At 35.4% G+C, this 13742-nt stretch overlaps 1 protein-coding gene across 1 annotated transcript; it reads left to right on the top strand.

Moving 5' to 3' along the window:
- The first annotated feature begins 1229 nt into the window (after positions 1-1229).
- On the top strand, positions 1230-12688 carry LOC110729110. Its single transcript, XM_021908823.1, has 10 exons — positions 1230-1443; positions 1902-2168; positions 4187-4375; positions 4985-5077; positions 5201-5383; positions 5509-5611; positions 5717-5902; positions 8560-10685; positions 11292-11854; positions 12166-12688. Exons 2-10 carry the CDS (start codon positions 1938-1940, stop codon positions 12179-12181), a joined length of 3690 nt encoding a protein of 1229 aa, XP_021764515.1. The 5' UTR covers positions 1230-1443; positions 1902-1937; the 3' UTR covers positions 12182-12688.
- Positions 12689-13742: the final 1054 nt, after the last annotated feature.

The following is a 13742-nucleotide window of genomic DNA, read 5'->3' as shown; positions in this document are numbered from 1 at the left end:
GTTCTGGAAAGGTGGCTTTTCTTTAAACTATGTGAAACATAAATAAGCATGAATTCATATTAATAAGGTCAGACTTAGTTATAGAGTATGCTATCATAATGAGCCCACCCTAACCTGCATTAGTACAAGTGATTAAGTTTGTAGGAGCTGAAGGAGCTGAAGGATATAAATGATTAAATGTAACTCGTGATTAATGAAACCCTGAATATATCGCAGAATGCATTTCAATGCATCATAATGAGTGCATCATAATAAGCCTCCCTAGGGTCATGTATGAATAGACAAACCTGTTTAATTGCCATATGCTATATTATGGCGAGTAAAACTAAAGTACTGTAGAGCACCTATAAGATCGTGATAAAAAAGTTGGATCATGAAAATTAGGTCCAAACTTTGCATTGAGTTTGGATTGAGTATCCACTAGAGTCGTCGCAAGTTTACAACTCTTCATACCCGTGTGCTCCAAAATTTCTTGTGCATATTTCTATCGAGATAAAAACAAGTATGATGGAGTACGACCCAAAAAATAATTCAAATGACTTAAGTCAATCATCAGAAACTCAACATTTAAGTGAGAAGTGATGCTATCACGTAACCGATCTGAAGATGTAACCAACACAATTTGTATAATTAAATTTTTTAATATCAGATTATATCTTCTTTATATTAGATTATGTCTGTCCTCTTTGCTTTTAACTTTTATTTATTATATATTGTCTTTATTTTATCATATCAAAATTTGTTTATTCAATATAAGATTTTATCTTGATTTGGGCGGGGAGGTCTAACCACCTGAGCTATCCCCCACTCTCTATCATTTTATATTTGATATAAATACTTTTAAATTTTGTTCTTATTGTAGGTTGTTGAGATTCAGCCTACACAATCAAGTCAGATTTGTAATCCGCTGAGAAAGAAATCTTCTAATAAGAATTCTATTAGCACGCCCGATTTGTTAAAAGGTTGGGATTATATCTCAAAGGATGATGATGCAACGGAAGATACTTTACCTTTTAGAGACCAATCTTTTTTTCATCTCTCACATCCAACACGATATTTTATTCGTACTCTGTATTGCTCAAATTAACAACAAGGGCAATTAATATGGTTTATACATGTAAACTATATCCAAATTGCAATTAGTGCAAATTATTTGTATCAGATTAGAATTTAATAAAAACAACCGTTGACAAGAAAAGAACACACAAAATAACCCCAACAGAAATTACTTTGACCCTGTCCTCTATTCTCTCTCTCTCTCTCTCATCTCTCTCTCTCTCTGCTATCACTACTCTTTTGTTAAGAAATCAAAAAATCAAAAACCAATAAAAACTCAAACTTTGCGGCATAACTTCATCAATTTCGATCAAATTCTACAATTTCAGAATTACTTTGCTACTCTATTGATTCTTCGTCTCAGAAATTCAATCCTTTATTTATCAGGTCTTTACAATTTCTACGCTCTTTTAAGTCAAGCATTTTTCAGCAATTTTTTTTTTTTCAATTCTCGATTTTTAATTTTAATTTGGTTTTTTTTTTGGTTTTTCTTTTTCTTGTAATTAATTTCATCATTTTTAGCATTGGTGAATTTCGAAGTATTCTGTTGTTGTTCATTGTTTCATTTTTTGCGAAGTGAATTTTGGTGGAAATTGCTGTTAGGGATTTTGATCAGTTTTTATTGAAATTTGATGATTATTTTTATGGTTGTAACGGGAGGATCGCAATGAAATTTAGGGTTTTTTTTTTTAATTATTTGAAGTGAGAATTAGGTGTGTTTTCATATAAGTTGATGTCAAATTTTATATATCTGCAATTATTGATAGAGAAACTGGAAAATGTATGTTTTACATTATAATGTGATAGCATTTCTTACTTAATTGTTTATAATTTGTCTTAAGCAGATAGGAAAAGGAAGATAGAGTATATACCATATTAGGATGGATAGTCACAGTGATTGGGTGCAATCCAATGGCTTCCAACCTAATGGTCTATTATTGACAGGAGCTGCTTCAGTTACTCGACCGCTTGACCCGGGAAGATGGGCTATAGCCGAGAAGAGAACTGCGGAACTTATATCACGAATTCAGCCGAGTTGGGAATCTGAGAAGCGTAGGAATGCTGTTGCATCCTATGTGCAGTGTCTAATTGGAAAATGTCTGCCTTGCCAGGTTTGAACTCATTTAAAGTGTTGGTTTCCGCCGTATCCATGCATCCATTTTTCCCATATATGGACTAAAGTTGTTGATAATGTTATGGCATTTGTTGATTCTATATGATTTGTTTCATGATTTTATCACGATAGCTTTGGTTAGTTGTGTAATGCTACAACGTTTTATACCTAAATTTCTTTCATACATTAGGGTTTACACCCTAGACACAAATTTAGTCTAAGGAGTATTTGTAGTTTTGTACAGCTACTCAATTTATTTTATCTCCCTCTCGTGCACAAATGCACACCCCAAAAAGAAAAATGCAAATCCATTATCAATTACACCTATATAAAATTTCCATACAGGTACATGTGATGAAGAAGTAGCCTACTGAGTTTTTTTGGACGAATTAAGTGGTTAAAATTTCCAATATTTTTTCGGACAATAAGCTTTTTTTTTTTTTTTAACCTTTATTCTCTCTTCCTTTTCTTTGAGTGTTGGGGAGAGGTGAAGTAAGAAGAGTGACTACTGTGCTTGGGATTCCTTAAAATTCAAAGGGTGAGATTTGTTTCATTGTTTGTGACAAAGGAACTCTTACAGAAAATTTTGAGTTAAGGAATGATTAGAACGCTTTTAGGAGGAACAAAACATTAGTCATCAAGTGTGTTAAATCATATGTGTCACCTTTTTTGTAAAAATTAATAAATAAATAATGTTTTTAATTGCTACTTACATCTAGGATTTTTCCTTGTTTGAATTAGTGCCAACTTTTAAGCCTTTGGAATCAGGGGACTACTTATCTATCATAGCAATACTATATACTTGTTTTTATACTTGTAACACACCCTTTTGACACGTTATTTGAGGAGGTGATTTGACAAAATAAATGGAAGAATTAAGCTATAAAATTTGAAGTGTTGCAACTTACCACTTTCTTCTTATTAGTGGTAAAATTTTGTCTATTAATTTGTCCTTATAATATAGACTTTAAAGTACGTGTGAAAATGGTGTGTTGCAAGTTGATAAAAACTGAGGAGGTATATGTATATACACTTCCTCCGCCCCCCTACTATTGCAACATGGGAAGAGGAGACAGATTTTAAGAAGAGAGAGATAGAGCTGAATGAAGATAGGGACCTATGTGATGAGGAGAGAGAAAGAGAGAAAACATGAGCAAATAAGGAAATGTTTCAATATTCGCGAAACTTTCTAAAATGGTAATTGTTGCAATATTTGTGGAACAGAGGAAGTATTATTTTCTTTTGGAGCTGTGTAATCTGGTTGAATTATGAATCTGCATGTCTCTAGAAATTGAAATGCCATAACCTAAGGATTTTTCCCTATTACGTTGCTTAGAATCCAAATGAACATTTTTCACATAATCTTGAAAGTACAAAATGAGTAACCTGTCTTTCCTCTGATCCTGTTCTTGAAATCTTGGGTTGTCTTGCCAATAGTCATTTTGATCTGGGGAATTTGTTCATACCAACGGTATGAAGCCGATGAAGGCACATATTTCCTATATTGTTTGGCATGAATCTTTTGTATGACGTGGCCACGTTGGTGTCTCTTGAAGGATGAGAAGTCTGAGTTACATAGATGGTATCTTGCTGTGTATTAGATTTCTCTAGTCAATTAATTATATCGACATAATTAGAGCTCATGCATAAAGCTAGTTAAATTTCCTATGTTCAGATTGAGTTTCAAAGAAACACCTGGAGACAATATTTCTTCTTCTCATAATGATCTTTTGAACTTTAATGGATCTAAAAACAAAGTGAAACATTTATTACTCTTAAATGAGGTATTTATCTTATAGAAATTTTTTTTTTTTCTTCAGTGAAAATATTAATTATGATGCTAGCATGTCGACGATTTCGTAATTAAGAAACTGAGTGAATCATGAACCTGTTGGTTGTGATTGAATGACTGTTTACAAGCATTCATATATGCTTAAGTTCTTGATTCTGTACATACTGCAACAGAAAATTTGAACTTACTATCCTTCTCATCTTGGATCTATGACTTATTGACAGGTGTTTACCTTTGGTTCCGTACCTCTTAAGACTTACCTACCAGATGGGGATATTGATTTAACTGCTTTTTCTGAAGACCCTAAGTTGAAAGATAATTGGGCTAATAGCGTTCTAGATATGTTGCGAAGGGAAGAAAAGAATGAGCATGCTGAGTTCCAGGTGAAAGAGGTTCAGTACATTCAAGCTGAGGTAGTTTCTTAGTTTCTTCCGTGTCAAATTTACTTTGTGTTTCTTTGTAGTCTATTATATACTTGTATATATTACTGAGTGCACTTATAATCCTGTGGCTAAGGTTTCTCACATGAAGTTAGTTAGGTAGACTGAAGAGACATCACAAAAAAAATGATGTTGTTTTGCAGGGACCACTTCATTGTAATTTTTTTTTTTTGGATTGTTAATTTTTGGTCTTTGTCTTAGTTGAACATTCTCTTTCTCTTTCTAGGTTTGTGATGTCTTTGATTGAATAGACACTCCAAATTGTCCTGTACTGGTCTTTGGTCTTGTTGATAAGTTACAGGCTCTAAATGATGTGTGTTAGACAATTTGGAAGATCCTTTCTAACTATTAGATTATGTTGGATGAGGGTTGCAAGTCTATTCTACGGTCATGTTACTAAAATACAGTAATAAAAATATTTACCTAAGTCAATGAACATACAATTCTGGATTTATAGGATGAGAGTTTGGTACCATCAATGTAAATGTTACGCTGCCAGCTATTAAATTTAAATTTGAAAATTCTGTATTTTTGGCTAATGTTATCAACTAGTATAATACCTTACCTTGGCACATATTGCAGGTTAAGTTAATAAAGTGCCTTGTAGATAACATTGTGGTGGACATATCTTATAACCAGCTTGGCGGTTTGTGTACACTTTGTTTTCTCGAAGAGGTGTGCTTCTATATCCTGGTTATATTGATCTATGATGGTAATATGTATGGCTCATATTATCATTCCTTGATTAATCTATTTAAATGAAATGGCCATTGGTAACCGACTTATTTTGGATTTTAGGTTGACAACTTGATTAACCAAAAGCATTTATTTAAGCGAAGCATCATACTAATCAAGGCCTGGTGTTACTACGAGAGCCGTATACTTGGGGCTCATCATGGACTTATATCAACTTATGCTCTGGAAACCTTGGTTTTGTATATATTTCATGTTTTCAACAATTCCTTTGCTGGGCCACTTGAGGTATGTTTATGCTATTGCCTATGATTTTTCGTATCCTAGATGTATGAATGTTTTTCTATATTTCTTATGTCATTTTGTTTTACTTTCCTCATAAAGGAAATTTATACAGTGTTTTCCATGTGTAGGTCCTCTATCGTTTTGTGGAGTTCTTTAGTAAATTTGATTGGGCCAACTTTTGTATTAGCCTCTGGGGTCCAGTACCGATTTGTTCGCTTCCCAGTATGGCAGGTAGTTATCATGGCTGCAGAAATTGGATAACAAATGAAGATTTCCTTCTTTTTTTTTTTATTTATTTTTCTGTCTGATATCCAGTCTATGTTTGAATGCTTGCAGCTGATCCTCCTCGAAAGGATGATGCAGAGTTATTGCTGAACAAAATGTTTCTTAATGCTTGTAATAGAGCATATTCTGTCTACGCTGGTAGTCAAGATAACCAAGAGCAGCCTTTCATTTCCAAACATTTTAATGTTGTTGATCCCCTGCGTACAAACAACAACCTTGGTCGCAGTGTTAGTAAAGGTATCTGACTAACATAGTGCACTCTCCTTACCAAACAATTTTTTTTCCTCATGGTTGACTATCTGTTTTGAAATCTGATGCCTCACTAATATCTACTTTAATCGTTACATCTTCTATTTACACATTTACACATGGTTTCTGCTTAATTGTTACATAAGGCTGGTGTATGTAGTAAGTGACCAATAAGAAGCGTAAGATTGATTTGTGGGCTTTCAGAATTTGAGCTTCCCAAATGAATGATTAGGGAGTTCTCTTTTGACGACAATGTTAATATGTTCCTCTTATTTCCCAATCAGTCAAAACTATCTACTTTATGTTCTTTCTAATAAAACTTTATTAGTCCAAATATTAAGTAGATGGTTATATATATCAGCCAATATGATTAGTTTTCCAACTTGCTGAATTAGTATTTTCCAAGTCATAAGGGATTATTATGTATACCCTTAATGGCTTAATGGCTGATACAGAGCAGGTATGTCCAAAGCAAGGCCTTGATGGACCAATTTAAGCTCAGTTGACAGCTGATATGACCGATATGAGACATATAATGATCATTATTTGGCTTGTTGCACAATATTACAACACACACTTCTTCGATGCATGATTGTTATTGCTATCACAACCCCAATATTTAAACTGTGAGTAGTACAAACCATGGAGGGAAAAGGTTTTTTTTAGTGTGTCAACTAAGCAAAACACTAAGGCCTGAAAAGATCTCCTTGGAACCAAAGTGAAGCAAGGGAAAGTACTCTATCCCACGTAAAGTCACAGCATGTACACCTACCACAAAAATTATTAATAATATGCTATAGCCACAACTTTTAAGAGAATATCTAGGTAAGTTGGTCTCTAAATAAAGCCTATTCCCTTTTGTCTTTCCAAAACTTATATATTGAAGCAAGAAATGCTTGTTCATATTATGTTTTTAAAGTTGAAGCTACTGCTTTGTTTAGGCACACTTAATGAGTTTAGTTAGAGCAGAAATATATTCATCTGTTGAGGACTTGAGGGAATTAAGTGCATGAACACCTTGGCGCCAATTTTCACTAATGTTGGAATCAAGAACTTTGTGGGACTTTTAGTGCTTATCCCTGTCCTTACGCCTTAAGCTAAGCACTTCGTAAAAGTAGGTAAATTATGGACTTACAGTAGCATTGTTTCTTCATTTGTTCTTGACATTTGGCTGATGTACAAACCATATAATATTATGAACAAGTGGCTTAGACTAAAATTATGTAGTATGTACTTTGAATGATGATGAAGCCTTATATATTGGAATTTATCACTATAAGAGTTCTACAGAATAGTAAAGGGTCATTTTAGGCTTGAAGACTTTATTGATTGTTTTTTAGCTTAATACAAACTTTGTAAAGTTTAGAATATTTCTTATCAATTCTTTCTGTTCAGTGTTGCTAAAATCTTGAAAATTGAGCAGAAAAAAGATATTACTGTGTTACTCATTAGGTTTCAATTTCATGCATGGTGATAACTAAATCCAAATAGGAAAATGTTTATTTAATTTTATTTTTATTTGAACTTTTAACTTTCTGAAATTTATTAAGTACTATAGAACAAAGATGATGTATATTTTGTTCAAAGTCATTATTTACTTACCAAATGAGTTTTAACAAGCTTGTTTGTGTGGAAAAATAAATTGATACTCTTGTGACCTACTTGTGTGTGATGAGTTGTTTCTTTATAATACTATGAATATCTTTTGCAGGTTCTTCTGAATTGTGCTATGAATGAATGTTTCTTTAGATTTCAAAGAGATCATGGTCATTGACCTATATTTGGTTTTTGTTGAGATGGAATCTCGAGAAGTGCTTGCATGGAGTGACTAACCAATTGAAAATGAGTATCATATCGAAATGTAGTTGTAACGGAGTTAAAAATGGAAAGGAAATGCTACGTACATCTAGCCAAACTTGAAATTGGAGTCATGCTTTCTCTTATGTGATTGAAGTAGGTTTAATACCACCATTTTGCCACTGAAATGATTTTCGGGAGGGGTTGGGGAAGAGGGGGGCATTTGGGACCTGTTTGGCATTCTGTCTATTTCCCTTTTTCTAATGTCCTCGTGCATGGAGTTTCTTGTCGGTTATCATCTACTTCTGTTCTGGAGTCTCTAATGTCCAGCGTCAATTTCCTTGCAATTCTGTGAACATATATTTTCTCTTTGATGTCTGGTTTATACAACCTATTAATTGTTTTGAAGTGTACTTCAGTCTTTATCTCGTACTTCTTGGTATACCTTCTTTGCTCCTTCATTTCACTAAAGCAACCACCGCCTTCATCCTGTGATATCTTGAAGAGTAAGATTACATAGCCTTTCTAAAAAGTAACCAACAGTCCATCAGTAAATTTCTGACACTTAAAAAAAAAAAACAAGTGTGAAGTGTATGCTTCGTCAAAATAAACCAAAGATTGAATTGACTGAGCTCTCTATGTGTGTTTCGGGTTTTGACAAGCCTGATAGTGTTGTTCGTTTTCATATTTGAATTCGTCTTTTATACATTCCTTGGTATTTTCCTTATATCTGTTTCTTGATCACGAGTCTGTCCTGATTCTTTATTGGTATTTATCTTGTGGTGAAGAGGATTATCTAATGACCAATTTTTATGCACTTATCATTCTATCTCTATGTATATGTTCAGGCAACTTTTATAGAATTCGCAGCGCCTTCAGTTTTGGGGCCCAACAGCTGACTAGAATACTTGAGTGCCAGGAAGAGAATATAGTTGCTGTAGTGAACCAGTTCTTTGTGAACACATGGGATAGACATGGAAAACGTGTCCGTCCTGACATACCCGTAATTGATGCGTTTCACTCGCCACTGGTCAACTCCAACCATGACGGAAATCGCAGAAAACATATACTTGTTGATAATTCAACAGAGAACTTGAGTCAGTATCCACAGGTTGATGAATCTCAAAGCTCTATTGATTTTTTGATGCAGCCTAGTATCCTTCCTGTGAATCAGATAGCTGAGGCCATTGATGTGCACAAAGATTTGCATTCTCCTGGACAGAAGGATTATGAAAAAGAATCAAGAACTCACATGTCTTCTGATTGGGATCAATATTATACTCAGAGGAAAAATCCTACTAAGAAGCAACTGAATGAAAGAGAAAGAATTTGCATGGCAAATATCTTGCAAACTAAAGGGCATGCCACGCTGCAGTTTGCTAGGACATCATCTAGTCCTGAACTGGCTAGCTTGTCTAATGAAGCTGCATCTCTACACAAGCATAAGGCCACCGAAAAGGTAAATGAGGTTGCCAGTTCAAGATTTGAGTACAACAGAAGAATGAGAGGCTCTGGCATGATGGAAAATCCTGTCGTGAATTGTTATGTAAGGAGACCTGCTAGTTCTACAAAACCTGTAGTTTCTTCAGGTAATGATCCAAATCAGAGACTCCAGGAGGGACAAGACTTTGTAAATCTGATGTCTTCTTCTGGGGTTCAGAAACATGGTGGGCATGCTCAGATGCCTGTGAATCTAGCTTCTCATCAGTTTGTTTCAATCCCACCTCCTTTTCCTGGAACCAGACCCCAAAAATATGCTGGCACAAGGCCATTAAATTTTGCGCCTCATCAGTCTGATTGGGGCGATGTTATGCTTCATGCTGATGGTACCTCTGTAGCACCTTCTTATCGCCAATTAATTCCTGTTGGAATCACACCTGATGAAGAAGTTAGGGGGGTTTTAAATAGTGGTTCAGCATCACTAGAAGTCAATCATCTGGATGATGACCATGGTTTTTGGACAAACAGTAAAGCTGATTTGATGAGAGAGGGTGATCATGAAAGCAAGGAGTTTTCTGTTGCTAGTTCTAGATTATCACCTACTTCTTCTGCTAATTCCTATAAGACAAAGGCAACTTCAGACAGTTCTTGGGATGGAAAACCCTCCAAACTAAACAATACAATGAGATACCCGGGGACAAAGAATGCAAATTCTTCAAAAAATCCCTCTCCGGTAGTTAAATGCCAATGGCTAAATGAGGAAGGATCTGTTGATCTTACTTGTGATGATGATGTTGATGATAAATCTGCTTCCTCATCTGTTACTTCCTCACACATGGAGGTTCATCAGTTACCTGGGTATGGGCAAGCTCATATGAACTATCCAAATTCAATGTTTCCCTTTTCTCCTTTTTTGGTACGGCCTGGTCCACAGCAGGGTATTAGTCACAATCATCCAGTCTTACCAGTTGCCTTTTATCCCGCTGGACTACCTGTGCCTTTGGTTACAATGGTACCTGTATACAATATAAGTGCTGAAACAGGAACCTCTGCAACACCTGCCAGTCATGATGATACGGATAGGGAGAAGTCTACCTTCTCCTTGACCCAGTCTAGCCATAGCTCAGATTCAGCTAATGGGCTAGAGCGGTTGAGCCGTAGTAGTAGCAATGGTTCAACAAAAAGGATTACATCCAGAGAAGATTCTGATGAGTGTGGACCTGACATATTCAACAGCGACTTTGCTAGCCACTGGAAGAATCTTCAGTATGGGCGTTTCTGTCAAAACCCACAATTTCAGCATCCTTTTGTTCATCCTCCCTCTGTATATGTACCTCCAGTACAACTTCAGGGGAATATCCCATTTGATGCTCCTCGATCACCATATTCTGGGAATTCCAGTATCTTTTCTCATCCAGTGCCCGTTTCAGAAGCACAGCAGTCAGGTTCCATTAAGCCTGCTAGTGTCTCAAGGCAATATGGTGGAGAATTTCCTAAACACCGCAATGGAACTGGAACTTATTTCCCAAATCCAGTAAGACTCTTTCCAATTGACACTATATAGGAGCTTTTTATTGTTTTTTGCTGCCTATATTAATGGTTACAAATCTTACAATGCACTTCCATGTTCTGATTTAATACTTGCCTTTTTTGCATATCATGTTTAGAACATGACTGAAATATTTTGCTTTCTTTCATCAAATTGGATCGTCGTATTATTGTGGTGTGTTGGCAGCTTTCTGTTTGGTGGTTATTAAGAGCTCATTATGTCCTTTTCTTATATAATAATCTTTAAACAAGCTTATCCATCATTTAAAGTTAATTCTGATGATACATGATAGCCACTCTTTGTTCTGTCTATAATCTTCGACTCCTTGGCCATAAGAAGTTGTTCTTTGATTTGTAAGGAGTGGATAAAGTTACATCTGGGCCATATCAGACTGTGCCTGATACTTGGATAATCATCTGGTTTCCCTATATTAGCCATAAGAACATGTTACTTTACAACTTGCATCATCATGCATCTGGTTATTGGTTATACCGTCTGTCACTACTCTGTCTTGTACTGTCAGACTTTTAGTGTAGAAGACTATGAGTTATAACTTTTGCATAATTTGTTTCAATCTATGAAAATTTTCAGAACGTTCTCAGAGATCCCCCCCAATATTCTACCTCCAGACAGTATCAAGGAGACTCCAAACATGACAGGAACGAGCACCATGGGGAGAGGGAAGCAAATTGGAATTCCAGCTCGAAGCCACGATTTTCTGGTCGTGCTCAACCTCGATACCGAAATGACAAGCCAAACTCAAAGATAGACCGGTCAGTTACTAGCTATTCCCAAACTGATAGACCTTGTGATACCTTCCGGAAAAATTCATATCAGTTGTATCGCTTCCCAAAAGATCCAGCTACTTCAAAATCTACATGGAATGGCTGTTATGATACTGATTATTCGGTGTATCAGACATGTTCTGAATACCATAATGAGGGTCCTCAATCTGGAGATGGTCGTCCCCCCTTTGTTATGCTATATCCTTATCCTCAGACCATTGCTTATGATTCCCAGATTGAACGTCAGTTTGGTTCTGCTGGACGAGAGCAAATTGTAGGAACAGAAGAGGTACAAGAGCAACTGCAAAATTACGAGGGAGATACAGGACCTCCTTCACCAGACTATGCATCTCCCCCAAGGTTCCCGCGGTAAACTGCTTACTCTGCTGCCCTTCTAAATATATATTTTGATTGTTCCAGTATTGACATGGATAGAAGTGATGTTGCATGTACACTGTACATTGCTATTTTTTCTCCTCGTGAAGTGTTTCGCCAATGGTGTATGTTACTTGACGTATCTGCTTCTATCTTTGACTCTTAATGTGATAGTCAAACTTGAGGATTGTTGATGACTCCATCCCACCAAATAGTCTACAGTATACTGTGCATATTAATCCTTAGCAGCACCGCTATCCTTGGAATAGTATCTGGCTTGGTGACATCTTTTTCTGAACTTGCAGAGCTGACGGACTTTAAATTTTTGGCCTGAATATTGAGGCGAACACATGGGTTCTCTTGCTTTGGCATCTCTTATGCCAGTTAAAAGCATATTTTGGAGACCTGCATCCACAGCCTTTTGCGCCAAACATACTAAGAAGATCTTGGATGTTAGTTGCAGTTCCTGCGTATTCCATCAGAGGGCCAATCTCTACTTGAGCTTTGCACCTAAGTCCTTAAAAAAGAGCGCCTCTGATCAACATTGGTGGAGGGATCAATTTGGACATAATTGATGTATCATCATTTTGTGTTTCCCCCGAGGATTCTCCGGAACTGGAAAATTCAGGAGTCGGGTGTCTGGTCTCAAATTCGAGGAGCTTCCATCCTAGTATAGAACAAGGTGTTTGGGAGAAACATATTCAATTAGTAATGGAAGTGTTTGCCTATTGAAATGGGCTACTTCCAGCTGTAATTTTATGTAATCTCTAAGCCACCATTGTAATGAAAGTTGCTCCAATCAGAGCTTTCAGCTACTTAACTCTCAAAGCTTCTTTGTTGCAAGTCATTAAAGTAGTGGCTACTGTATTTGGCTGCGGTACTACACCTCTCCTGTATTTAGCTGCCTTGCCTAAAAACCAAGTGATATTTAGTTAAATTTCAAAAATATTAATCCCTCTAATCCTTTTTTTTTTTTTTTTTTCATTATCATTCTTGGCACTATTTATAAGTTGAGAAAATCTTATAAATTACTCTCAATATATAAACCATAACATAGTCATGCTGGGTTTTATTTGACTCATTTTAATGAGTAATTTATTAATATTCAATTGTTATAGAAGTATATATATATAGTTTTTAAACTAATATTCAACTATAGATATTTATGGTTAGAATAATGTATTGGTAGTGCAATGAAAATAGGTAGAACATTTAGGGTCAGAGAGATTACATGTCAAAATTATTGTGCATAGTGGTGGAGTATCTTAAACACTTCGTATAAGGTTTATTTACTACCTGGAAAAATTGGCATTTGGCAAAATTAGTGATGAACATTGAAGCAAAGAAAAGAAAGGGTGGGATTTGTTTAGATTTTTTTTTTTTTTTTCTAAAGAAAATTAAAAACATTTAATCAACAAGAAATGATGTACTCCTTCCGTGTTTTAATAAATGTTGCAGTTTGACTTTTTTTACTATTTACATATTGGTTTTGACTTGATTAATTTACTAATATATAATAAATAAATGTTATTGTATATACATTGTTGGATTCGTTGTAATGTACACTATCATAAAATTAATTTTCTTAAGATTTTACTAACATATAATTAATTAGATAAAATAATGTTCGTTGTGTCTTGGTATGCGTGTTTGATCAAAGTGTAACACTTATTAAAATATGGAGGGAGTATTATGATTAGGGATGTTAATAAGACGAGTCAAGTAAGAGACACACGCTCATCAGGTCAAGTAGGAGATGGGGTTAAAGATCATACCCAGTACCCACTATGGTTGATGGAGCGAGATGGATCTTAGGTGTACCCGTCCTAGTTGGTACCCATCTCATACTTGCATTTATATATGTAAAATAAATAAATAAATA

Source organism: Chenopodium quinoa, unplaced genomic scaffold, assembly GCF_001683475.1.
Source record: "Chenopodium quinoa cultivar QQ74 unplaced genomic scaffold, ASM168347v1, whole genome shotgun sequence".
NCBI lineage: Eukaryota > Viridiplantae > Streptophyta > Magnoliopsida > Caryophyllales > Amaranthaceae > Chenopodium > Chenopodium quinoa.
The sequence above is the reverse complement of the archived record's forward strand: the minus strand, read 5'-3'. Positions and strand labels throughout refer to the sequence as shown.